The sequence below is a fragment of the Canis lupus genome, chromosome 4, assembly GCF_048164855.1.
Source record: "Canis lupus baileyi chromosome 4, mCanLup2.hap1, whole genome shotgun sequence".
Taxonomy (NCBI): Eukaryota; Metazoa; Chordata; class Mammalia; order Carnivora; family Canidae; genus Canis; species Canis lupus.
Window position 1 is genome coordinate 23,741,121 of NC_132841.1, and position 27,644 is coordinate 23,768,764.

The 27,644-nt window shown below is 38.1% G+C and overlaps 1 protein-coding gene across 14 annotated transcripts in view; it reads right to left on the reverse strand.

Annotated features, from left to right (window-relative positions):
- The window catches only part of MICU1 (mitochondrial calcium uptake 1), a 248,023-nt gene that overhangs the window by 30,764 nt on the left and 189,615 nt on the right, over window positions 1-27,644 (reverse strand). For all 14 annotated transcript variants that reach the window (XR_012029516.1, XM_072823516.1, XM_072823512.1 and 11 more), the window contains one exon: window positions 10,240-10,377. Coding sequence is in view for 13 of the 14 variants with exons in the window: in XM_072823516.1 (XP_072679617.1) it covers window positions 10,240-10,377 (138 nt within the window). In the remaining variant the exon portion in view is untranslated. The remainder of the gene's footprint in view (window positions 1-10,239; window positions 10,378-27,644) is intronic.

Consider the following 27,644-nt stretch of genomic DNA (forward strand, 5'->3'; position numbering starts at 1 on the left):
CATGAAAAAACAACAACAACAACAACAACAACAACAAAAAAAAAAAACAAAGGGCATGGTACAGGAAATGCTACCCATTCTGACAGACAAGCTCTAATGTTTGTTAGTAAAATTCATCGTGAAATGTCAAATACAATAGAATAGGTCAGAGTACTCATGCTGAGATTTAAGGACAGACAGAAAATCTGAACAAATGGCTATTCATTTGATGATTTAGAAAAACAGTGGGATACAAATCACATTAATGCCATTATTAAATTGAAATATGTAACATTTTACCTTTTATTGTATGGCTATAATAAAAATATTTATTGAGCATTTACTAACAACTCAGCACTATGCTAGGAACAGTGAGGGAAATAAAATTGCTCTGGATATGGGCCTTGATTTTATAGAGCTTACAATTTAGATAGGTCTCCTTAAAGAAAAGTTGATGCCAGTCACAAAAGTCTTATTTCTTTGTAACTACCTTAGTAAAAAATTGCCAGAGTTTTCTGGCAATAAAGTTATAATAAGATTCTAATATGAGGTTTGTGGATGAAAAGTGAAAGGATGTGCTTTCTGCAAATCTGTTCAAACTGGAAGGCATTAGCTGTACATAGTCCACCAGCAGGTGACTTGACCTGCAGAATCATAGCCAAAAGGAAATCATCTTCCCTTAGGCATGGCATCAAAAGGGATTTCTTGACACACTATGGGGAAGCCGAAGGAGGAGTTATTTTATTCTGTGACCAATTGTTCAACAAACTTGGAAAGATGAACTTACTTAAACCTGGGCTGTAGATGACTAAAAAAAGAAGATAAGGTTAATATACTTTGTGGACGGTAGAAACACTTCTTTGTTTATTAAAAATGAATTTAACATTAGGAATTTTTTAAACAAATAGAATTGTCTTTCAAAGCTAAAAGCAACTGATATAATGTTTTAGAAGAAAACATAAAAAGTCTTCATAACCCTGTGTTAAGACAAAGAGTTCTTAGATATGACCCTGAAAGCATAATCCATAAAAGAAAAAAGTTGATAAATTATACTTCATCAAAATTATAAACTTCTGTGTTTCAAAATACTGAGAGAATAAGAGCATCTGGGTGGCTCAGGCAGTTAAATAGCCAACTCCTGATTTTGAGTCAGGTCATGATCTTGGGGTCCTGGGATGGAGCCCCACAGTTAGGCCCTTTGCTCAGCAGGGAGCCTGCTTCAGGATTCTCTCTTTCCCTCTGCCCCTCCTACTTGCTCCCCAACCCCCCCCCCCCCCCCCCGCCCCAAATACCGGGAGAACAAACAAATCACAGACTGGGAGAAAATATTTAAAAATCATGTATCTGATAAAGGATTTGTGTCCAGAACTATGTAAAGAATTCTTATAACTCAAAAATGAAAAAATAATAATACAACTTTAAAAAGTGTCTGAATAGGCATCTTACCAAAAAAGTTAATATGAGTGGCTAATGATGTAGGAAAAGACATCAGAGTTCAAAGCCACAGCCAAGAAAGAATTCTTGAGAAGTCTTTGGTGCAAAAAGGTGACTTTATTAAAGCACGAGGACAGGACCCGTGGACAGAAAGAGCTGGGGTCATGAGGAGTGGCCCATTATATACTTTCAAGTTGGGAGGGGGTTAGGAATAATGTAAGTCTCTAAGGAATTTAGAAGTAAGGTTTCCAGGACCTTGAAGGGGCCAGCTATTGTTGGGAAAAGGTAATTTATTAACATCTAGCAAACCCTTAGTCATGAGACCCTTTAGATGTCTATCAGTGGGTCGTATGCTTCGCGGATGATTGCCAACACATATCTTGGGAGGGTAGATTAGAGATAAAGGAAATTCCTAAAGGAATTTTTTTATATGTTAAGGTAGACTTACAGGATCCTGGGGATCAGGCTAAGATTGCTTTTTGCGCTTAGCAAAGTATCAACGTTGAGGCAGTTGAGTCCCTAGAGGAATGTCACTCTGCCTGTTTCCCGGACTGGTCAATGGGCTGTAGGCAGTAAGGAATTTTAATAATTTCTCTTTTGCCTTTGCTTCCCACATCAGCTAGTACGTTCATGAAACAATGCTCATCAGTCATTCAAACCACAATGAGAACTACTACATACCTATTAGAATGACTGTAATAAAAAAGACAAGTTTTGATAAGGATGTGGAGAAACTGGAACTCTCATACATTGCTGTGAAAATGAAACATTATACACCCACTTTGGAAAATAGGTTGGTGCTTTCGTTAAAAAAAAAAAGGTTAAACTCAATTTTTTTATACAGCCCAATACGTAAATGTTCATGGCAGTATTATTTACAATGGCTGAACACTGGAAACAATTCAAATGTTCAACTGGTAAATGGATAAACAAAATGTAGTATATCTGTATAATGAAATTTTATTTACTATATTCACCAATAAGAAACAGTAAGCTATGAATACAAGCAATAACATGGATAATCTCAAAATAAGTAAAGGAAGCAACACACACACACACACACACACAAAAGATTACATTATTTTATGAATGCATTTATATGAATGACAAATCTGTAGAGACAGAAAAGAGATGTCTGGTTGTGTGGTGTGAGGGCGGAGATGGGGGCTGAGTGCAAGCTAGCACAAGGGACCTTTGCGGGATGATGAAAATATTCTACAACTGGATTGCAGTGGTGACTGTATAACTGTAAATTTACTAAAAATCATTGTTCACTTAAAATGGGTGAATTTTATGGTCTGAATTACACCTCAATAAAGCTGTTAACAAAATAAAAAGCAATGTGAGTAGAAAGAAGTAAGGAAAATTTGGCTTCCTCTGGAGTCATCCGTTAACACCAGATATCAAGTGCTGACAGGCCATGGTGAGGGGACTACAGGGTATAATGACAGGGTAACACACTGTAACACATGATTCCCTGGTCTTGTCTCTTCATTGGTCATAGAAAATCTATCTGCTAGGAATCAATCTGATTGATTGCCTGAATTCCCTCTATGCCCCACTGAAAAGATAAAATAGTTTCCTTTCTTCTCCTTCTATGCTACGCCGCCGTGCACCAATCTTATCACTTATCATCCGCTCCATCTTCTGCTTAGGTTTTAAAAATATTTAATTAGAGTTTTAAAAAACATGGGAACCCTGGGTGGTGCAGCGGTTTAGCGCCTGCCTTTGGCCCAGGGCGCGATCCTGGAGACCCGGGATCGAATCCCACGTCGGGCTCCCGGTGCATGGATCCTGCTTCTCCCTCTGCCTGTGTCTCTGCCTCTCTCTCTCTCTCTCTGTGTGTGTGACTATCATAAAAAAAAAAAAAAATAACCCAGGTTGGGCACCTGGAAAAAAAAAATAAAAAACATGTAATTATTTTAATGTATGAATATTATGAAGTGATATATGAACAGTACAAAGCAAGTTCTTCCTCTATCTGTCTTTCAGTCTCCCTCCATGTGGTCACTGTCACCAATTTCTTGGGTACCCTTTCAGAGGTGTAACTGTGCTGATCTTGCTCTAATAAAGCATCTTCCCATTGCAAACCCCAGACTTCAACTGTTGCCTGGCAGTGGGGGGAAATTACACCATTTCTTTTACTTCTATTTCTACAAGTACCTAGTCACCCTAGAACATCACTTTTTTCATATATTCATTCCTCCTTCTCACAAAATATTAGTGATTTTTCACTGACAATGGGATAAACCCAACTTCTTGCCTAGTATTCAAGGTCCTCCACAAAACATTTCCATAGATTACCTTTCTAGACATCTCCCTATAGGCTAGAGTCTAGCAACACTGGTTTTCTTGTTTCCCACCAAGCCCTTGTGCTTATTCAAATCCTGGAGAATAAGGAGTGGCAATGAGTAGGCTCGTTAGTAAGAAGATTATGGGCTATGAAATGAGACAGTCCTGGCTTTGAATCATGGTGTTACCGCTTAAGACACCATGATCTCAAGCAAATAACTAAGGCTCAGAAAAGCATTTTTCATCTGAAAAATAAGGATTCTATCCACCAAGCAAGATGTGATAATTAGGGAGAAGATAGGTAAAATGCCTAGTACTTGGCAAGTATGTAGTTTGAGTCCTTAGTAAACTGGCAGGCCTATTACTACAGAACCAATGGCAATGACTTCTTTCAATTAAGCTTGAAATACATTCTCTTTGGTTTGTGTAGGACCCTGAGGGATGGAAAACAGGGGCAAGTATACTTATCATATACCTTTGAAGTATATGAAACTAATAGCAGGGGAGAACCAGAAATATAATGGGGGGGGGGAATCCATAAATTCTTTTATTTTTTATTTTTTAAAAAAAGATTTTATTTATTCATGAGAGACAGAGAGAGGCACAGGCATAGGCAGAGGGAAAAGCAGGCTCTATGCAGGCAGCCTGATGTGGGACTCGATCCCGGGACTCCAGGCTCACACCCTGTGCCGAACGCAGGTGCTAAACCGCTGAGCCATTCAGGCATCCCCATAAATTCTTTTAAAAGTAATTCACAGCTTAGTACTTCTTTGGGGTAACTACTATTTTTTTTTCTTAAAGATTTTATTTATTCATTCATGAGAGACAGAGAGAGAAAGAGAGGTAGAGACACAGGCAGAGGGAGAAGCAGGGTCCTCACAAAGAGCTGGATGCGGGACTTGATCCCAGATTCTGGGATCATGCCCTGAGCTGAAGGCAGACGCTCAACTGCTGAGCCACCCAGGCATCCTGGAAGTACAAGTTTCAAGGCTAATCAGTACAACAAAGCTAATCAATAAAGTAAAAGTTCTAGTCTTTTTAGTTTAGTGGCCACACCTCAGGTGTTCTACTACATAGTAGTGACTCTGATAGGCACCTGATAATTGGAATCAAGAGTTTTTCAAGTGCTATGCAGCAATGTTTCTAGAATCTGATATTCCATGATGACTACAATGTGGCTCACCTCTCAAATATCTGTGAAAATTCGTGAAGAAGAGAGCCCACATGAATATTATCCACAGATAAGAGGCAAAGTTAATAATCTAATAGTTTTATTACAACTGTTGGGTTGTACCAATCAGACTCAATAGCTGGTAGCAGTATTAAAAAGCATGATTCACACAGAAGGTTGCTGAGGATAGGGCTCTAAGAAGAAACACGAAGCAAAAGCAAAAAGCTTTATAACAACAACAACAACAAAAAGCTTTATAACTTTTGCTTGTCAAAATCCTACTCTGCTCTTTTTTGAGGATCACCAAAAAAGGTGATTTTTATTAAAGCCTGGGGACAGGACCCCTGGGCAGAAAGAGCTGCTGTGCCCTGGGGTTGTGAGGAATGACTGATGGTACACTCCAGAGTTAGGGGAGGTAAGGAAAAAGGGAGGTGTCCAAAAGGACTTTCACACATGCTAACGAAGATTCTCCCAATACTGGAGGCCTTGCTATTGTCAAGCTAAGATCGCTTTTTCCTCTATCCGCCTTTACCTTTTGTAACTGCCCTATACATTCCCAAACTAACCAGTACTGACCCTTAGGTAGGGACATCTCTATGCCCCTCTTCAGCAGGAAGAAATTATAGAATATGAGACCTTCTGCCTCCAACAACCTTAAAGATTTAGGAGTCAAAATTGTTCAGGGGGAAATGACGGGAGAGCATAAGGCAAGCTGAGGACAAAGCACAAGCTGACACCCTGCAGAATCTTACTCAGCTTTTAAGGCCAGGTTCAAACTGTATCTTTGCCAAGAAATCTTAGTCTCTTCAGTTGATTCTAATCTTTCTCACTGGTGCTCCCAAGAGTCCTCAGAGCTTTATTACGGTGCTTAATACATTCACTGATGCATTTGACAAACATTTGCCTATGGACACTCACTGTACTGTGGACATGCAAAAATGAGTTAAGACCCTGCTCTCAAGAGGTTCAAAGTCGAGTGAGTTGCCTTGTACTATAATTATTTATTATCTGTCTCCCTGCACTAGGAATGTTAAGTTCTATGAGGCAGACTTGGTTTTGCTCATTACTGTATTCCCAGTATTTATAAGAATGCTTAGCACACAGCGGAAGCTCAGTAATTACTGAATATGAAATTATATAGTTCTTTGTGTGTATATATCTGTATTTTTTCTCTTTTTTATCTGTATTTTTTTCTTACTAAATATCACAGACTATGTATTTCTTGGGATAGGTGATGGTTTTTGTTTATCTTTTATCTTTCTCACAGCATCTGGCTTAGTGTCATACACATAGCAATGTCTGACATTGAAGTGACTATAATTTTCAATTCAGACTTCAGTAGATTTGCTAAATTATTAAAGTTTGCAGCTTCTGTGCTCTTAAGCATAGAGAACCATCCCTGTGAATTACATTTATAAAATCTCAGAAAACTCTTTCTTTTAATGAGGAAAGAAGACAATCTGGAGGAAAGAAAATAGGCAAATTTTAGAGCTCAGTCAGATTTGGCCTAGAAGAATTATTCACAGGAAAAAGGATATTGAGTGGAATAGGGAAAATCTGATAGATGATAGAGACTAATTTTTAAAATAAAGCCCAAACAAACCTTGTTCCCCATTTAAAAAAAAAAAAAAAAAAAAGGAAGAAAGGAAACTGTCTACTTTCTTTGTTAAATAAGAAACACAGCAGTTACTTATAGCATGAATAGAGCAATTTTTCCAGGTTCCCCAATCCTTCCAACTATTACTCTGGGACGAAACATCTAGAGACCCTGATGGAGTGCAGCCTGTCCAGAGCAGTGGGTCACAAGCTGAAGTGCACAGGAGAATCACCTCAGCAGCCTTTTAAGAAATACTGATGCCTGGACTCACCTACTAAGCTCCTGATGTAGTTGAAGATGGCCCAGAAATCACATTTCTGAAAAGTTCCCCAAATGATACTGGGCAACCGGGCTTGAGATGCACTGCTCTGGAGGAAGGGGATGGTTAAGGAGGGCTTCGGTATCAAAAGGACAAGATCTGGGATGTCCGAGTGGCTCAGCGGTTGAGCGTCTGCCTTCAGCTCAGGGCCTGATACCAGGGTTTGGGATCAAGTCCTACATTGGGCTCCCTGCAGTGAGCCTGCTTCTGTGTCTCTCATGAGTAAATAAATAATATCTTTTTTTAAAAAAAAAAACAAAAAAACCAAGGGATCCCTGGGTGGCGCAGCGGTTTGGCGCCTGCCTTTGGCCCAGGGCGTGATCCTGGAGACCCGGGATCGAATCCCACGTCGGGCTCCCGGTGCATGGAGCCTGCTTCTCCCTCTGCCTGTGTCTCTGCCTCTCTCTCTCTCTCTCTCTGTGTGACTATCATAAAAAAAAAAAAAAAAAAAAAGACAAGATCTGGAATAAAAAGCCTTGGCTATCCAGACTCTGGGTGGGTCATTCATTTCTCTTTCTCTCTGTCTCTATATTCTTAATGGAAAGAAAAAAAAATCTAACAGGGCTGCTGGAAAGACAGAAAGAGAAAAATGTGAAAGGCTGTGAAACATTGCACAGTCATTAAGCAATATGCAAATATTTACTTAGTACTACCACTAGGACTGCCAGTCTTCTAGGTCTGTACAGAAGCCCACACAGAAAATGATTAGTATGAGCCAAATGAAAAGTTACATTTTCATGTTCACAAATGCAAATGGAATAAAAGAAAGAATTAGGGAGCAGATGGTGATTCCCCTTTAATGAGACATGGTCCTAGAGAGATGGACTGATAACCTTAGGAGCAAAGGCCCTTCATTAACTTTCATTTTAGTTAATTGCTATGTTTACAAACTTAATCAACATGAGAGGACAATCAATCTCAATCTCCTTGCTAAAGCAGCCTGGAAATTCTGGGCCTGAATAATTTAGCACCCAGATTTTTAACCTTTGACAAAAATCTATCTTTTTATACTTCAAAGCCCTTCTGCGAGGTCTCCAGGTCCTACATCAACTCCTCCCAAAGCCACTCTAATCCTTCAAGGGAGATGTCGCCAACACCCAATTTAAAGCTTTGAAATATAAATTCATAGTAAAACATGAATTAGCCTATTACGATAGATAATTATTTTAAGGTCAAATAAATGTCTGGACCAAACTTAGCTAAAAATTAGTCTGGTAGAAAGAAGTGTTTCCTAATGCAAACAACACTGTGCTTCCAGCATAGGGGCTAAAAATCTACCTAAACATTTGCCATTAATTTTCTGAAATTACAATTTCCAACAGATATAAGCTGGGTACTAAGCAGTGTGAAAGTTGTCTCTGGGAGAGAAGACTGCTCTCTGTCACTTTCTGTGAATGATGAGTTTTCTCCCATCACCGAGGGAACGCCTGCTGTGGGGACAGAAATATTTTTAGAGCCAGGTCAGTTTCTTTGGTAGTGGCCCAGTGGGAATAGTCCAGTGGATTGGGGCTGAGAATGAAAAGATCTGACACTGTGGAATGTGTGTGTATGTGTGTGATCGTTAAGAGGTATGCTTCTTCGCTGATTTCTGCTTCAGTATGTCCATCCCACACCCTGCCAAAACCCCAGATGCTGACTCAGTTCAAACCATCTGCCCCTTCCTGCACCAGGTACAGCTGGTGTGCAAAAGTATCAGAGAGCAGTGTTGACTAGTGCTGCTACAAACTCATGGTCTCCAATCACAATGCTGTGCACAAAATGCTCAGTCATCTCTTCCTGAATTCTCTAATAATCTTAGTCTTTTGGCTTCTATGCTTGCTCCTTTCCAAACTATTTTTTATAAAGCAGGCAGAGCCATTTATTTAAGCATATGTATAACCATGTCATTTCATTGCTCACAGCCCTTTAATAACTTCCCATTGTGCTGTGAATATAACCCAAACTCATCTCATGCATGCGTTGGCCCCCATCTCGCCCTCAGACCTCCTCTCAGGCCATTCTCCTTCTTGCTAGTATGCTCCAACCACAACAGCCCCCTTTCAGTTCATCACATGTGCTAGACCTTTGTGTTTTCTGTTGGTTATGGACTCAATGTATCACCCCAACCCCCAAACTTATACATTAAAGCCCTAACCCCCAGTGGGGCCATATTAGAAGGGGGACCTCTAAGCAAATAAACAAGGTTAAATGAGGTCTTCGGGGTGAGGCTCTGAACTGACAGGATTAGTGTCCTTATAAGAAGACAGAAACATCAGTCTGTGGTGTTTTGTTGTAGCAGCCCAAGCAGACTAATATACTGGCTCAGAGTTTTGAACGTATTCTATTTCCTTCTTTCTGGAGCCCCTCTTCCCTCTTCCTCATTTTCTTCTTTTTTTCTCTTTCTCTACTTCCTTACTTCTCATTCTAATATGTCCTCCACTCTAATAAAACAGCTCCCAAAGATCATCAATTATTACCATTCTACCAAAAAGCCAATAGCTGTTTATCATCTTACTTTACTGGACCCTCTTTGTCCCCTGTTACCATTATTTCATTGGCTTCAATTGTACTAGTTTTTATAACCGTTTCCTTCCTGTGCTGTTTAAATGTTAATGTTCCACTTGATTTTGTCTTTGGCCAAAGAAGTACAGTTCTTTTCTGTATAATACTCTTCTTAGGCAATCTCATAGGTTCCTATGGCTTTAACTTGAATAGTGTGTTGATGATTTCCAAACTTATCTGACTCATCTGAAGTAGATCTGAATATCCAAGTACCTGCTAATCATCTCTAACTGGATACTCCACAGGTATCTTAAATCAAGATATCTATAGTTAAACTCTTTATCTTCCTCAGTAAATCAGTCTCTTTTTAATTTCTCTCCAGATAGACTTTCTGGAATTTTTTTTTACTTTTTAAAGTTTTATTTATTTATTTATGAGATACACACACACACACACACACACACACACACACACACACACACACAGAGGCAGAGACACAGGCAGAGGGAGAAGCAGACTCCATGCAGGGAGCCCGATGTGGGACTTGATCCCGGGACTCCAGGATCACGCCCTGGGCCCAAGGCAGGTGCTACACCACTGAGCCACCCAGGCATTCCAGGAATTTTTTTTTTTTTTTTTAATAAGTTCTAGGCCCAATGTGGGGCTTCAACTCACAACCCTGAATCCAAGAGTTGCATTCTCAACTGACAGAGCCAGACAGACACCCCGTTTAATTTCTCAATCTTAGTTCCTGGTGCCACCTTTTGTCTGAAAAAGAAACTCAAGGGCTTTTTCTGGACTCTCCCTTCTTCCTCGTCCACTACTCTTTTTTTTTTTTTTTTTTCCAAGTATCAGGGATGATTAGCTATCATCTTTGCTTCATGACACTCTCATTATGTTAGTACCTTTACAATACAGCCATATCTTCCCGTGGTTCCTTTTCTTCCTATAAATGAAGATACCTACCTTTCCCTCTTTGAAGTGTTTCTTGAGCTGCTTCTGCATGGCAGTCAGCTTCTTAGACTGCACTCCACTGTAGGCCAGCAGCATGCCACCGAACTGCCGCTCAGTAATTTTCCCATCCACAGGGTCATGGCGTTCGAACTAGGGAGGGAAAACAGTGTTCTTGAGGTCAAATGCAAAGTATTTTGACATGAAATGAGGAATGATCAACTGTGTTGGATGACAGAAAATAGCTGATGGCCACCAAGGCTGTATTTTTGAACTATAATTCTCACCAAGATTTGAAAAAATCAATCAGGAACAGAAGATCTGGGGTGTTATCCCAGCTTTGTCACTATTTATGACTTCAAGAAAGTCACCCGGCTACTCTGGGCCTCAATATCCTCCTGCATAAAACAGAGCTGCTGTAACACTTCATACCTTACAGTGCAGGAGCATCCTTGTGGGGATAAAAACAATGTTAAAACTCCATTCCAATTCATGAGTAATGTTATTGGTAATAAGTGCTCTCTGAATCATCTATGTACCTGCTACTCAGAGGTAATTCAAAAGCTAATTATCACACTCTGCCAGTACTTATTATAATCAACAAAGGAATGACAAAGGAGGGTGATTCTCCCTTAGAACTCAAACTAGGGAAAACCATCTATCTGTCACAGACTTAGGGGACTGGCTGCTAGTTAAGGAGCAGATGGGACCAGATTGAAGGAATGTAGCAAACATTGACACTCAAATCCCCCTGCCCTCTGGGAAATAAGTGCACTCTCCCAGGAAATGGTAGAGGACACTGCCAAAAGCTTACTGAGTTCTCTAACAGGAAGACCAGGAGGACGAGCACTGAATGCTAGAGGTGAGGGAGGGCTATGCAGAAGTTCCTCATTATGGTAAGGAGGTGCTCTCAGACAGTGGGGAATATGCCAAAAACTAGAAGTTAATGACGGATGTTTGTGGAAGTCACAGACACAAAACTCCTAAACAACTTTCACAAAACCTGCAATTATGTATGTGCTGGTAGAAATGAATGGGAATGGGAACATGATAAATCGAAACTTAGAAGGAATGGCCAAAAGTGGTCTTCCAACTGCCCAAAACGTCCCCATAAAACCTCAGTTTGCCTGAATTATTAAAAAAAAGAAAAGAAAATCCTAACACACAAAATTAAAACTGAAAAATTGTAAAAAAAAAAAAAAGACAAGTTATATACAACAAAAAATATAGTCACTGAAGATGAATTCAGTTTAGAATTTTATGTTATGACCCTAAATCTCAAGAAATGTAAGATTTGACAGGGGTAGGCGGAGGAAGAGTCAGAGAGAGAGGGAGAGAATCTTAAGCGGGCTCTATGCCTAGTGTGGAGCCCAACGGGACTTGATCTCACAACCCTGAGATCACGACCTGAGCCAAAATCAAGAGTCAGACACTTAACCAACTGATACAGCCAGGTACCCCAAGAAATGGAAGATTTTTAAGAAAATCTTAAATCCCCCTTAACTGAGTCAAAAAGTAGAAAATCTGAGTAGGCTAATTGCCATTAAAACAACTCTGAAAAAAGCTAATTATTATAAATTTGATCAACTGTACATTTGTAAAGTCTTATCAGTTCCTCTGTCTGTACTTAATATTGTTATATACACTCATACTTTTAAGGATTTCAAAGAAAAGTAACACATTTTTAGGTTTTCCCCAAAATGGTCATCAAATGCTAGGACATCAATAGAGCTTGAAAAGTGCCTTAATTAAATATGTTTATTTACCACAAAACTACTGAAAATTCATTAAATATACTTAAATATGCAGATGGAAAAGTTAAGTATAAAGGACCTCTAGCTAATTTCAATAATATTAGAAAATGAAGATTTTCATTTAAAAATGGAGACAGAAAAAAAAATGGAGACAGGAAGGAGCGCCCGGGTGGCTCAGTCAGCTGACTCTTGGTTTCAGCTCGTGTCATGATCTCAGAGTTGTGAGATTGAGCCCCATGTGGGCTCCATGGTGGGTATAGAGCCTGCTTGGAATTCTTTTTCTCTCCCTCTCCCTCTGCCCCTCCTTATCACCTAAAAAAATTGGAGACAGGAAAGTTATTATAGTGCCAGTTGCAGTGTTAATGATACTTACATATGTATAAATAACAAAATGGCTAAAGATGGGGCCAGAAACCAATTAGAAAACAAAACAATTTGAAGATGGTAAAATATCCCCATAGTTTTATTGGAAAATAACAATTACCAGGAAATTTTAAGATTCTTACATGGCAGGGCATAATCCTGTTCTCATAGGAGGGGTGTAGAAAGACATAAGACATTGCTAAGTAAGGTCATGTCGACAAACATTTCCTGAATGTCTACTAGTTCTCTAGCACTGTTAGTCATTGTGGAGTAAAGAAGGAGATGATATTGTCCTCCAGAACTTCACTAGCACCTAGTAGGGAGATAAGACTTACATATGGGACAAAATAAGGAAGTATGTAGCTAAGAGTGAAATACTCTTTCAATTCTTATCTCCTCAGTTAGTATGGTTAACTTGACTTATACATACACCTTCGCTAGTGGGAACAGGACACAAGAGCTACATTTTAACATCAGCAACCATTTACTGAGCATGTACTATGGGCCAGGAACTTCCCCCATATATCCCTTCATTTAATCACTTAACAACACTATGGAGTAGATGTTATCAGCTCCGTTTTACAAATGAGAAAACCAAGGCAACCATGTGGCAGAGTTGGGATTCAAACTCAGCTCTGTCTGCATCCACAGACTGTATCTCAATATCACACTATTTCCTCCTTCTAACCAACGGTACATATTCATCCTATGGGACAGCACTGCAATGTTTTGGACAAACTAACAGGACTATTGGGCTTAGTCATATTTATTTTTTTAAAAATATTTTATTTATTTGACAGAGAGAGAGAATGCAAGCAGGTGGAACAGCAGGCAGAGGGACAGAGAGAAGCAGGTTCCCTGCTGAGCAGGGAGTCCAACGTGGGGCTCCATCCTAGGACCCCAGGATTATGACCTGAGCCAAAGGCAGCTGTTTAACCAACTGAGCCACCCAGGTGCCCCGGGCTTAATCGTATTTAAAACTATTGGAAACCGTCCTTGAAGCAAAACTTCAAAACTATTTCCAAAGAAATCAACATTGTCAATATTAAGACCTCTTTTTTTAAATTCAACTACTCAATATTTCATTTTTGCTACCCTATCACTTCTAAAGAGCTGATTAGTTTTTTTGATTAATGTTTGACAATATCAAAAGTTTTCAGGATTCTAATTAAGTTTGAATTATGGTTCAATGTCCCTTCTTGAAATGAAACGGACGACTGACAACATTTTTGCAAATGGGAATACTTTCTGTAATGTTTACATCAGATCTTCAGGGAAAGGTGGTCCCTGGGCAGAAGCTGGAGATGCACAGATCACCTAGGGGCTTTAAGAGGCAAGGGAAACAAAGTGGTGGTCCCTGCTCCCTCAGGCAGGCCTTCACAATTTTGGGTGCTCATTTTCTCTTTCTCTGGGAGATTTCACAACCATGGAGAAATTTCATATATCCGAGTTAGATGAATTTGAAGCTTTATCCTACATGAGAGATTCAAGGGTGAAATATTTCTTGTTTATAGTGTTGGCAGCAGCAGCAGCTTGCTCCAGGCTTGGGAAAGGCCCGTCTTAGTCTGCTCTCCACAGGAGCAGAAAGCCTCACCTCTGTGATTTTTTTCAAAGACAATTTCCAGTAGAAATTTCCAAGTGACAATTCTAATGCTCAAATTAATATTTTTATTAATGTTCTTTTGAGAACTCAGACATGACTTTGGACAACGGGTTCTATTATTGTTATTATTTTTATGGGGTTGGAACCTCAAAGGGCCTAAAAGCTCTAAAACTCAGCTCCATGAAGTATGAAAACTCAGCTCCATGAAATATGAAAGCTCCATGAAGCTTCAGAGCTACTACCTCCTCTGTAATTTTATTTCAGAGAGCACTTCTCCTTTTAGGTTTTAAGGCTCCTCTGAGCCAAGGCTGCCTTGTATCTGGGATCTTAACACAACTGGAGGAGGTGGGAGAGAGTGGCTTCTTTTTACATACAAAACGGCAAATGGAAACTGGCTTGAACTAACGTGCTATTCACAACTTTTATTAGCTGAAGACCTCCTAGGCTGAGGCTAGGGAGCTTCAAGGGCAATTTCTCAAGGATATTCACTGGGGCTACATTTTCACGGGCTACAGCTAGACATCACACAGCTCTTGGGATGAAGTGTGTAACATAAGCCTATAAAATCCTGTGGGTGCAAGTCCTGGAGCACGGGGTGCACGTAATCCCCCAGGTCATGAGACCGTCTTTTGGGAAAGACATAGGTTATTACAAAATTATCATAATGTAGAGATCTTCCAATTGTGTATTTGGAAGCAATTCAAATGACTAGCTTCCATTTCACTTAAATCCTCTTATGTTCCACTTCAATGACAAGAAATTCCAATCTATTTGCTCTTGTGGCACAGAATTGTGTGCATTCCAGCACACCATTGACCATTTGCATTGCTTTTCTTGTCTAGGAAGAGAGCTGAACAGCCTAGTATTTTCTCTTCTGTAGCCACTGCCACTTTCTCAAATGGATACAAGCTGTTGGCTCCCTGTTGTTCCCCAGGGGGTTGCAAAGAAGGGCCAGGGAAGTGGAGCCAAAAAACTGTCCATGAGATTTTTCCTGGCTTTCTTTCCATATTATGTCTCTTGCTCCCACCCCTGCCCCTTGTTGAGAGAAGGAATAGCCTTTTGGAAGGACAGATGGTCTATATATCTAGATGAAATGATTTAAGGAATATGGGAAGCAGAAAGAGAAAAAAATATGTATTATGAACAAAAGCCAAAAACAAGATTTAAAAAGTCACAAAAGGGAAAGGAAATCAGTATCTGCAAATGGATCTTGATTTATTACAGACTTTCGATGTTAGTCTATCTCAACAAATGTAAACTTCAATCTTATTCTCTTTTATACAGTAATCTTTCAGGAGATTTTATTTATCCTCTAGAGTAAATCCTGCCCCTATACAAGTATTTCAGAGTGATAATTTTCATGATAGGCTTTTTCTAGTTTCTGAACTGCACAATGCAACTAATACAGAGTAATCTTAAACCACTGAGCTGAACACATCTATGTTTTTCAACATGACAGTATTTGTCTTTTGATCTTTTTTTTTTTTTTTTTTAAGTAATCTCTATGCCCAACATGGGGCTTGAACTCATGACCTTGAGATCAAGAGTCACATGCTCTACTGACTGGAGCCAGCCAGGGGCCCAAGTATTTGTCTTTTGGATCTTCATCATGCCGCTGCTACTCCTACCAGGAGTCTCAGAACAACTGTCTGTTATGCCTACCAAAAGGAAAAACAGTGACAGGCCATGTTCTCTCTACTGCAAACACACTCAGTGAGCATGACACACACATGTCATAGTTTGAATGGGAAATCTGTTTCTGTAGTTGGTAGGGAACTTCAGAGAGCCCCAGGTCAAATTGTCCAGAGCCTGAGTTTCCTTGATCATTAAATATAAACTGCATCTTCACTGTCAACACTAATACTGTCTTTTGGCTAACTGGCAAGCTGAGGAAGAAGCCCACAATTTGGAATGGAGGCAACATGGTTAGGTGTGCTCAGTGAGGGCCAAAATAATCCTCAGAGTCTAGGACCATGAGATTATAGATTACTAAACTGCTGAACTTTTCTACTTCAAAACCAAGGGTACTTTCCATTTTAAAACTATTCTTAAGTCCAAGGTGGTGACCAAATGAAGAGACTACACGGCATGAATATCAGTCATATAGTTAGACCAGAAGAAGGCTAATTTCTCAGTCTGATAGTCAAAACCAGGACGATAACCAGACTGATACATAAACTTATTACAGGATAGTAAAAATCAGAGTGTACTTGACCGAGGGTGTCAGGGGAAAACATTTTAGATCTGGAACAAGGAGTTTCAAGGTAGGGTAAGTTTTGGTTTCATTCTGTGAAAGGTAACATATTAAAGTGACTACGAACAAGGACTTTAGAATCAGCAAGGTTGAGTTCAAATTCTGGCTTGACCCTATACTTGCTGCTGTGACTTTAGCTAAGTGGCTTACTCCCTCTAAGGCTTCAAAATCTTCCCACCAAAAAAACAAAAACAACAACAACAACAACAACAAAAAATGGAGAGAATATTCACAACCTCAAAGTGTTGGAAGGTTTAAATGAGGTAATATATACAACGAAATTAGCACAGACTTTGCTGCATAGTTAGCATTCATTAAATGTAGCAATTAATATTTTTATCACCATGATATCCCTGTCCAGGAAGCTAAAAGCCTCAATTGGTTATTTTGTTCTTGGTAGGTATTAACTAAGTTCAATTACTATTTCTCACTGCTCTTCTCATAATTGTGTTTGGTCAGTCTCTGATCACGGAAAATTACTTTCACATTTGGAAAGCTGAAAAAGTAAATGCAACAAATTTTATTCTTTAAAACACATTAGAATGATTTCAAGATTAGACTACTGACAGTTGGCTGAAGCAGAACACTACGTAAATCCTATATCCTGGCCATCTATTGTCAGGAAACATGCGTAAAGGATGTGCCTGATAAATATGTACTGAAGGAGTACAGACAAAACACCAGAAAATTAATTCACAGCACTGTCCTATTGAGAGGATTTCCATTTCTCCTCTCCACTACCGCCATGACAGTGTTTTCTGTAAGAACACTCTCGAGAATGTCATTCATTACTGCTAATCAGTAATCTATTTGAATGATTATTACCACCTGGCAGGTGCTGTCTTGGGAACTTACCTTATGTAATCCTCACAACACTATATAACAGGTACTGTTATTATTCTATTTTTATAGGCAAGAAAACATAGAATTTAAATTACTTGCCTGCACAGTGAATCTGGGGGGAAATTTCCCTCTGGTCTCAATCAGCACAGTTGATTTGCTCTTATCTTAAAAGCACCATGAATCATCCTTCCCTTTTTATCCTGGTTACTGGAAAGTTAGAATAAAATTTGTGGCCTACCTCTAATAAGAACAGGAGACTTTATAATTTATATTGGTCATAATAATCTTACTCTTGGCTTTTTCTTACCTTCTTCCTTTAACTTTCATTTCTCAGCAAGTTTTAATTAACTTTTGTCTCACTGAATGTATTTTTTAAGGCCTTTTAAAGTTCTTTCTTGGGGTGCCTGGCTGGCTCAGGTGGTAGAGCATGAAACTCTCGATCTCAGGGTTTTGAGTCTGAGTCTCGCATTGAATGTAGAGATTTAAAAAATAAAATTGTAAAAAAAGAAATCCTTTCTTGAATAGGGCAAGATATAAATATCTTGATATTTATATATAATCTTGATCAAACAGTGTTGGATATCTAGATTGTTTCACTCTGGGGTCACAATAAATACCACCATTGAGATAAACTTTTTCTGCACTTATTTTTTCATTGTTTTTGGATTGATCTCTAAAAATAGAATCATTGGGGATCCCTGGGTGGCTCAGTGGTTTGGCGCCTGCCTTCGGCCCAGGGCGTGATCCTGGGGTCCTGGGATCGAGTCCCGCATCGGGCTCCCTGCATGGAGCCTGCTTCTCCTTTGTCTGTGTCTCTGCCTCTCTGTGTCTCTCATGAATAAATAAATAAAATCTTTAAAAAAACAATAAAAATAAAAATAGAATCATGAAGACTCTATAAGCTCTTTGAAATTATGAATATTTGATATATACAAAATAATTTACATAACAGACAAGTTATGAAGCATAATAATAATAAAAACACCATGAACCTTCCAGTTAACTTGAGAGAGGAAGAATTAGCACAATGGTGGAAGCTCATCTCCTACTCTCCTGTAAGAGGTAACTACCCTCTGGATTTTTCTATTGCCTTGTTCTTTTCTTAGTTTATAACATGTTTGTGTCCCTAACCAATTTGTTATTTCTGTTTGCTTTTGCACTTCATAAAATGGTATCATACTGATTACATTCTTTCATAATTAGTTTTTTTAAGTGTTATATGTATGTTTTTCAGTGTTATATTTCTAAGATTTATTGATGTTGACACATTTATGTGTACTTTTTTTGGTTTTACTGTTATAGATTTCTGCTGTTTGAAAGTACCACTATCAGTTTTCCTATAAATGGATATCTGAGTTATTGTCAGCTTTTTTTGCTATTACGAATAATGCTATCATGAACATTCTTCTATTAGTGTCTGTGAAACAGGAATAAGAATTCCTAGTCCAGGGATCCCTGGGTGGCGCAGAGGTTTGGCGCCTGCCTTTGGCCCAGGGCGCGATTTTGGAGACCCGGGATCGAATCCCACATCAGGTTCCCGGTGCTTGGAGCCTGCTTCTCCCTCTGCCTATGTCTCTGCCTCTCTCTCTCTCTCTGTGACTATCATAAATAAAAAAAAAAAAAAAAAAAAAAAAAAAATTAAAAAAAAAAAAAGAATTCCTAGTCCAGGGTATGTATTTAGAAATGGAACTGCTGGCTTATGAATATTCAATTATTATAATATTTATTTTATTATCTTTATATTTTACATATTATATTTTATATATTATTTTGATCATATATTTTTGGTCTCTATGTATTACATATTACAAAATATATTTTATATATTATTATTTATTATAAAATATCAGAAGAATCTCCAATGCTTTTATTAGCTATGTATAAGAGTTCCCCTAGCTTCTCATCTTCAGCACTTGGTATTGTCAGACTTTTTATTTTTTGCCAATTTAGTTTGTCTAAAAGTGGTAGGTATAAACTCTTTAATGTTCTTGGTTCATATTACCAAATTAATTTCCAGGAAGCTATATCAATTTATAGTCCCAGTAGTACATGAGAATACATATTTCTTAGTACGTTTGACAATATCAGGTATGATAATAAAAAAAAATTGTTGCTGGGGGGAAAAATGGTAACTTATTTGTTTTCTTAAAGATTTTACTTATTTATTTGAGAGAGTAAGAGAGAGCACAAGTAGGGGAAAGGGCAGAGGGAGAGAATATCCAAGCAGATTCCCACTGAGCAAGGAGCCCCACTCTGGGCTTGATCTCACGGGCCATGAGATTAGGGCCCAAGCCAAACTCAAGAGTTGGATGCTCAATCAACTGAGCCACCCAGATACTTCAAATGGTAACTTATGTTAATGAATATTTCTTTGATTACTAGTGAGGCTGACCATTTTTCTAATGTGTACTGGTCATTTCTATATCTTCCTTTTAATTTTTTTATGTTCTTTGGCTATTTTTTTTAGTAGAAATGCTCATATTTGTCTCATTAATTTATAAGATTAAAAATATTTGCTCTTTTAAAATATAGTTTTAAGTTTGCTTTATGAACATAAGTTTTATTATTTTTTTAATGCATACAAGCTTTAAATCTTCATTACAGTGAAATGCATGGACCTTTTTCTTTATGAATTGTTTCACTGGCTTTTATCCAGCAATTCTTCCCTTGTGAGATAAGAGGCTAAGCATCAATTTATGGTTTCTTCTTTAAAAAAACAAAACAAAACGGGAACTTGGGTGGCACAGTAAGTTGAGTGTCTGACTCTTGGTTTTGGTTCACGTTGTGATGTAGGGTGATGAGATCAGGGTCATGAGATTAAGACCCACGTTGGGCTCTGTTCAGCATGGAGCCTGCTTGAGATTGTCCCCCTCTCTCCCTCTGCCCTCCAGCTCATACTCTTGCTTTCTCTCTTTCAAATGAATAAATCTTAAGGAAAAAAGAAAGAAAACAAAATATTAAAATAGATTTCTCAATACCACACAAAATGATTAAATCCTCAGAACAAAAAAGGAGATTATCAGCTAAGTGTTTTAATTTTTTTTAATTTTTATTTATTTATGATAGAGAGAGAGAGAGAGAGGCAGAGACACAGGCAGAGGGAGAAGCAGGCTCCATGTACCAGGAGCCCGACGTGGGATTCGATCCCAGGTCTCCAGGATTGCGCCCTGGGCCAAAGGCAGGCGCCAAACCGCTGCGCCACCCAGGGATCCCCGCTAAGTTTGTTTTAAAAAGTCCTCCAGTTTGCTGACTTTGTAACTAGCCTGAATGTTTGGGAATTTAGACTAACATGGGGTCATTTAAACTGAATAATCTCAAGTTAATTCAGTCCAGTTAACTTCCTTTTTTGTTTTGTTTTGTTTAAAGGTATATGACCAAATATTTTATTTTAAAGATTTTATTTATTTATTTGAGAGGGGAGAAAGAGAGAGGAAGCATGAGTTGGAGGAGGAGCAGAGAAAAAGGGAGAAGAAGACTCCCTACTAAGCAGGGACCCCAAGATCATGACCTGATCTGAAGGTAGATACTTAACTGACTGAGCTACCCAGGCACCCTGGTACATAACCAAATACTGAGCAAAGGAGAAAGCAAGGGGAAAAAAAAACATAGTTTAGCTCCAAAGAAAAGAAAGTATAAAAGGGCTAGTACACTTGTTTGAAAAAATTCCTTAGGTTGTTAGGGAATAATCCATGCTCTATCATTCATAATAGCAAACATTTATATAGTACTTGTTATGTGCCAGGTCCTGTTCTAAATGTTTCCCATATATTAACTCACATGGCATTTTGAATTACACAAAATTCATGTGGTTATTTTTCCCTAAGACTTTGATTAATATGAACAAGTCAGACTCTGGCAAAATTAAGTGCTATTTAATATTCCAATCAATCTATGAAGTTAATGTTTCCACATAGAATTGCTTCATAGGATTAGTCGGAAGTTATTTTTCCCTTTAAGATAACTCTTTCAGCAAGCAGATCTTATCATATCCAATTTCTGCTTTCAATAACCATTTTATTCTAATTCACAGCAACAGAAAAAAATCTGTCTTGTGTTAATATATTCCTTTGAGAGTTGAGGCTCAGCATTATTCAGAGTTCAAGGACATTCTTCTTTTCATATGAGATCACAAGAGTTTTGGAGACAGACTATGACTGTTGGAAAAAAATATAAAAGCTCCAATTTTAGGAGATAAGAACCAAGGACTAATTGTAATAGGAAAGCAAAGTGCTGTTTCCTTTCACTGCATGTCAGTGTTTTCCTGTTTGTTTTCCTCTGACTTCATCATTTCTGTAGATAGCTCTCTGGGATCTACTGTACTGAAAAATACAACGTTTTCCCATACTGTTTTTGTCCTAGCATTGCTGACAGCATGTCAGCATTCATAAAAGAGTTGAAGATTTAGCTTGTTCATTACTTGACACTTAATGACCACTCTACAAGGCGTGATGTGCTGACTTTACCTAAAGGTGTGGCAAACTGTGGAAGGCAGCAGCCAGTGTGAAAAGCTGTTAAAAAATAATGATGACAGATAAGATATACAATTTACTTTGGCCTTGGTGTATTCACAGTGGATCATTTCTTCATCATAGTGAGTGACTGAATAAAGAAAAATAAGTCTCAGGGAAATACTAGCAAACCAAATCTAGCAACATATAAAAAGGGTTATACAATATAACTAAGTGGAATTTATCCCATAAATGAAAAGGTAGTTTAACACCTGAAAATTAATTAATGTAATATATCATATCAATAGAATAAAGATTAAAAAGTTACAAGATCCAAAAAGAAAAAAAAAGGAAAAGTGAAAAAATTAAAAACCAAATCAAATACCTTTTAATACCAATCTTGGGGATAGAGGCACCAATTTCTTCATGTTACCATTTTTACACAAGAATATGGGTAATTGTCTCCCATTATTATAATGGGAGAAAACTCTCTAAGTCAGTAGGCAGTAATCACTGGCAAATGGTCAGAATATCAAAACTTGCATAACAGAGGAAAGGAGGATATTAATTTTTAGTGGGCCCCAGCATGACGTAAATTAGCCATCAACTCACTAAAATATGCAACATGTCCTCCAAGCTGTGATGATCATGTGCCTAATGCTTTTTCATAGTGATAAAATATAAACACAAAAGCCTTTCCATAGCAAGGGGAATCCGATCAATTTCAGACCTTTTGTATCCCAAAGGAAACTTTCATCAGCTGTGAAAGGACTTGGAATCCTGCATGGCTCCAGAGAAAGGCTTGTTTTATGCTCAGCATTTGGGTTTTTCTTTTAAAAAATTTAAAAAAATCATTCATTAGAGAGAGACACAGAGAACATAAGCAGGGGGAGAGACCAAGGGAGAGGGAGAAGCTGACTCCCCACCAAGCCCGGACTGGAAATTAATCCCAGGACCCTGAAATCATGACCTGAGTCAAAATCAGACGCCCAACTATCTGAGCCACCCAGGTGCCTGTGGGTTTTTCTTTGTTATTTTCCCTGCCTGGGATGTTGTTCTCCTTCTTATCTGGCAACACAAACCCTATCTTCCAATGAACTTAATGTCTCTTTATGGTTCTACTGATTATTCCAAAACACACTCAACTTTCCTGAGTCTTCTGTGCTCCTACAGTAAATAAGGTCTAGATCTCATAGGAAAGTATGCTTTATCTTATATTATCCTTTGTTTTTTAAAGTGCCTATATCTGTCTCATAACATTACACACTTTTTGAAGGAAATATGCTTTGTTTTTGTTTTTTAGATTTTATTTATTTATTCATGAAAGACACAAAGAGAGAGGCAGAGACATAGGCAGAAGGAGAAGCAGGCTCCATGCAGGGAAGCCTGATGCGGGACTTGATCCCCAGACTCTGGGATCACACCCTGAGCCAAAGACAGATGTTCAACTGCTGAGCCACCCAGGTGTCCCAGAATATATGCCTTGTATATTTTACTGTGTCATACCCAGAGCTGTGCCACACAGCATGTACTCAATGAATAATTTTGGTTGACTGATTAAATCTCTCCATCATTTATAAGATCACCTACCAATTCTGTATTTATCATCTAGTAGGAGAAGACACACTTTCCAGCCTACACTCTTGAATACCTAAGGAGAGACTGTGCCACTTCTTTAGAATTTGTAATTAATCCCAGGTAAAAAAAAATCCTAAAGTTCCCCTTAAGAGTTTCAAGGGTATGATTAGATGTGGGTTCTGCTATGAAGCTCCATTTGCTTCTTCATCTGAGTCGTTATATACAGTTGACCCTTGAACAATATGGGTTTGAACTGCAAAGGTCCACTTATACCCATAATTTTTCAATAAATACAGTATAAGATTGTAAATGTAGTTTCTCTTCCTTATGATTTTCTTCTTCTTGTTCTAAGTAGGATCCATGCCCAACAGTGGCTTGAACACATGACCCTGAGATGAAGAGTTGCATGCTCTACTGATTCAGCCAGCCCAGTGCCCCTCTTCCTTATGATTTTATTTACTTATTTTTCTTATGATTTTAATAACAATATATTTTTGTTAGCTTACTTTGTTGTAAGAGTGGAGTACATAATACATATAACATACAAAATACGTATTAATCGATTGTTTTTGTTATTGGTAAGGCTTCTGGTCAATAGTAGGCTGTTAGTAGTTAAGTTTTGGGAGAGTCAAAAATTATATGCAGATTGTTGACTGCATGGGGTGAGGGGTCACTACCCATAACCCCAAGGTTCAAGGGTCAACTGTATAAAATTTCTCAGTAAAACTTAGCTTGCATCTAACAAACTAAAAGAAACCATAAGAATAGGTAAATCAAGCAAAGGATGCAGACAAGACAGGTGATGCCAGACTCCACAGGCCAAAACAATTTGTACTCAGAGTCTAAAACTATGCTGAAATGATAGATTAGGTGAGAATGACAGGTACATTAATTTGTTCCACAAAAACTCATCAGTAAAGTTTCTGTCACTTGACATTAGAAAATTACCATATCATCAGTTTTCATAAGATGCAAGCCAGGATAATGTTGAAAAATCATTATAGCCATATGTTAGTCCACTAGGAAAATGAGAATATTTTATCAAAACACAGAGACCCACCCATCTGAATTAGAAGTTTAGATCATAGTATCTACAGTTGGCTGAAGATATTTGTAGGAATCTTTTCATTTAGTCTTTATTCACTAAACTTCTAGTTTGATAGCCTCTGAGAAATACTTTATGCAGCACTGTATACTCCCTTTTCCTTTTTTTTTCTTAAGACTTATTTATTTATTTGAGAGAGAGAATGTGTGCATGGAAGTGGGGAGGGGCAGAGGGAGGAGGAGAGAGAGAATCCCAAGCAGGCCCCACACAGAGCACAGGGTCCCACACAGGGTTTGATCTCATGAACCCGAGATCACGACTAGAGCCAAAAGCAAGAGTTCAATACTCAACCAACTGCACCATCCAGAGGTCCCACCCCCAGTTCTGGAAGGATTAGGATAGCCCTCTTGCATCCACATCAGAGTTCTTAATTATAATGGGGAATATAAACGAAGCTGTATATTTCAGTGGCAGAATTTAGGCTATGTAGATTGACTTGAGTTTAGTATTTCTTTTTTTTTTTTTTTTTATGATAGTCAGAGAGAGAGAGAGAGAGAGAGAGAGAGAGAGAGAGAGGCAGAGACACAGGCAGAGGGAGAAGCAGGCTCCATGCACCGGGAGCCCGATGTGGGATTCGATCCCGGGTCTCCAGGATCGCGCCCTGGGCCAAAGGCAGGCGCTAAACCGCTGCGCCACCCAGGGATCCCGAGTTTAGTATTTCTTGATCACTTATCCACCATGACCTCCTGAGCAATTAATTTAACCTTTCCCTTGTTTGTAAGATGGGTGTAATACATACTTTTCTCTTGGGATTATTGTGAGAGTTAAGTTAGATAATACTTGAGAAATAATCACCCCAATTTATCTTTTCTAAGATGTATTTACTTATTTACATTTTTTGCATTTTAATATCTCTAAACTCAGTATGTTTTTACAATTGATGTTGGCTAGGCAGCAGCTGTAATGTTGTTGTCACTGGCTGTATGAGTACATCAGCGTGTGTTGAACGGGCATCCATGGCTCAGAAGAAATTCCCAGGTAAAAGTGGGGTATTCCTTTAAGAAATGCTGCATTACTAATGCTCTTGATGGCTCAAAGGACAGTACTGTGTGGAAAAACACAGATTTTTGAGTCAAAGAGAAATTTATAAGAGTTGGACTTTGAATATGATGAAGTTTTAGACCAATCTATTTTGCTTATAATTCCCTTTTATGTGTGTATAAGAATGACACATAATATATCTAAACTTACAAGCACATTTTAATAGGTATTAACCAAATATTTTTGGTGTAAAGAAAGCATTTTTTTCATGGTTTACTTGACAGCATTTTTTTTTCTTTCTTAGTGGCACATAAAATAATGATCCATCTTCCTACAGTTTGTGGGACTTTTTTTCGTTTTTCCACTGTTTATGTTTTAGATTCCATGAAATATGGCAGTACAATGCCTACCTAGCACATACTAGAATAGATTAAATGTCAGCTATTGGTAATAGTATTATTAATAACAATAAATGTTAGCTCCAAATAATAGTTTGGGGGTCACACTTGCTTCTGTTAGTTTCAGCTCTGTTTGTTTGTTTGTTTGTTTATTTATTTATTTATTTATTTTTGCTTCAGCTGTGTTTAAAGAGAAACTTTCTGTTCTTTATAAAGACAATACATAAAAAAAATTGAGAAAGGAAAGAAAAACTCAGTAATTCTCTTAACTCTCCTTTTTCCTCTTCACACACACTTTTTGCTTGTTTATGAGGAGGAACAGAGGCAGGAGTGGAACTATGCTTAGGGCATGAAAAGTTAAGTCATAAACTTTCTTTTCCCATAAAAGCTGGGTTTATGCAAAAAATTTATGGAAATAGGAGCTGTAAGAATAAGCTCTGTAGTTACTACATACAGGAAACAAACAACTGGACTGAGGGATAATAATGTACAAATGTTTCCTATTCATTCTCTTATTTGAGTCTCATAATTACCCCAAGATAGGTGTAATAGCTAGAGTCTCCATTTATGTAAGAGGAACCTGAGATTTGAAGAGTAATGGGACAAAATCAGTACTACAACACGGTCTGGTAGATTTTAAAATTACTCTACATGGAAGGGCACATGGTGGCTCAGTTGGCTAAGCATTCAACTCTTGATTTCAGCTCAGATCATGATCTCAAGGTCACAGAAATTGAGCCCCACATTAAGCTGCATCCTGGGCGTGGCGCCTGCTTGGGATTTTCCCTCTCCCTCTGCCACAGCCCCCTCTCTAAAAAAAAAAAAAAAAAAATAATAATAATAATAAAATAAAGTAAGTCTCAATAGATGTATATTACTGGCATGATTATAGCCATGATAAAACTGCATTATACTGTTTATACAAAAAAATGATTTAACAAGCCCATGACTACAGGCTGGTTTTAAGATCACAGAAGTATGCATATTCCTAATAAATACAAAAAAAAAAAAAAAAGCCCAGGTAATTATAAGTTACACTGTCAGTTTATACTCAGGAGGAGACAGAATCAAATAGTCATTGGTTGATGTTTTCTATAAGAACAATGTCCATAGACATAAGACATGAAAAAATCATTGTGGCTGGGTTAGTAAAAAGGCTGGATTCAAGGAATCCATCATCAGGACCCTATGTTCTATAAAAGCCAAATAGTTTAACCGAGAGAAGCACAGGTCTATTATACTAAAACAAAAAAATTGTTAAGGTTATATCTATGTTTACCCATATGAACTGAGCTGAATATTAAGTTGCATATTCTCAATTTTCTACTTTATTCAGAAAATACCTTAAAAAAAATCATAGTTGAGGGATGCCTGGGTGGCTCAGCAGTTGAGCATCTGTCTTCAGCTAAGGTTGTGATCCTGGGTCTGGGGATCGAGTCTTGCATGGGGCTCCCTGTGAGGAGCCTGCTTCTCCCTCTGTGTCTTTGCCTCTTTCTCTGTCTCTCATGAATAAATAAATAATAAGATCTTAAAAACAAAAAAACAACAACAAAAAAGAAAACTACTATAGTTCAAGGGCATTACATGTAAAATTAGAAATACATTCTATTCTTTGGTCTCCAGACCTCAAATCTCAGTTTATCTCACTTGAAATGACTGATTCCTTTTTGGCTGGCTTAATCTTATCACTCATTTTATTTCTGACCATTCAGAAAGTCACTGTGTAGGCAATGAACTCCTTAGGTTCTACGGAATCGTTAATATTTTTCAATACACTAAAAATGATGTTGGAAACTGCCAATTTTTTAGAACAGAAAACGGAGAGCCAAAGAGTAGAACATAGTACACAAGAATTAGAATTCAAGTTAAATTGAGTGGCAAGCTAATAAGACCAATAGAAGGAAGATGGGGAGACTGAGGCTCACGAATAGGTAGCTCATTGAAGCTTTAATACAGAAAGTCGGAAGAAATGATGGGTCTAATCACAGGCAGATGAAAGGCAAAGTATCTACAAGGCAAGAACACATCAGTATCACACTCCTTATTAAAAAAGAAAAAGAAAAAAGAAACATGTTTTCCCCCAAAGAATAGGA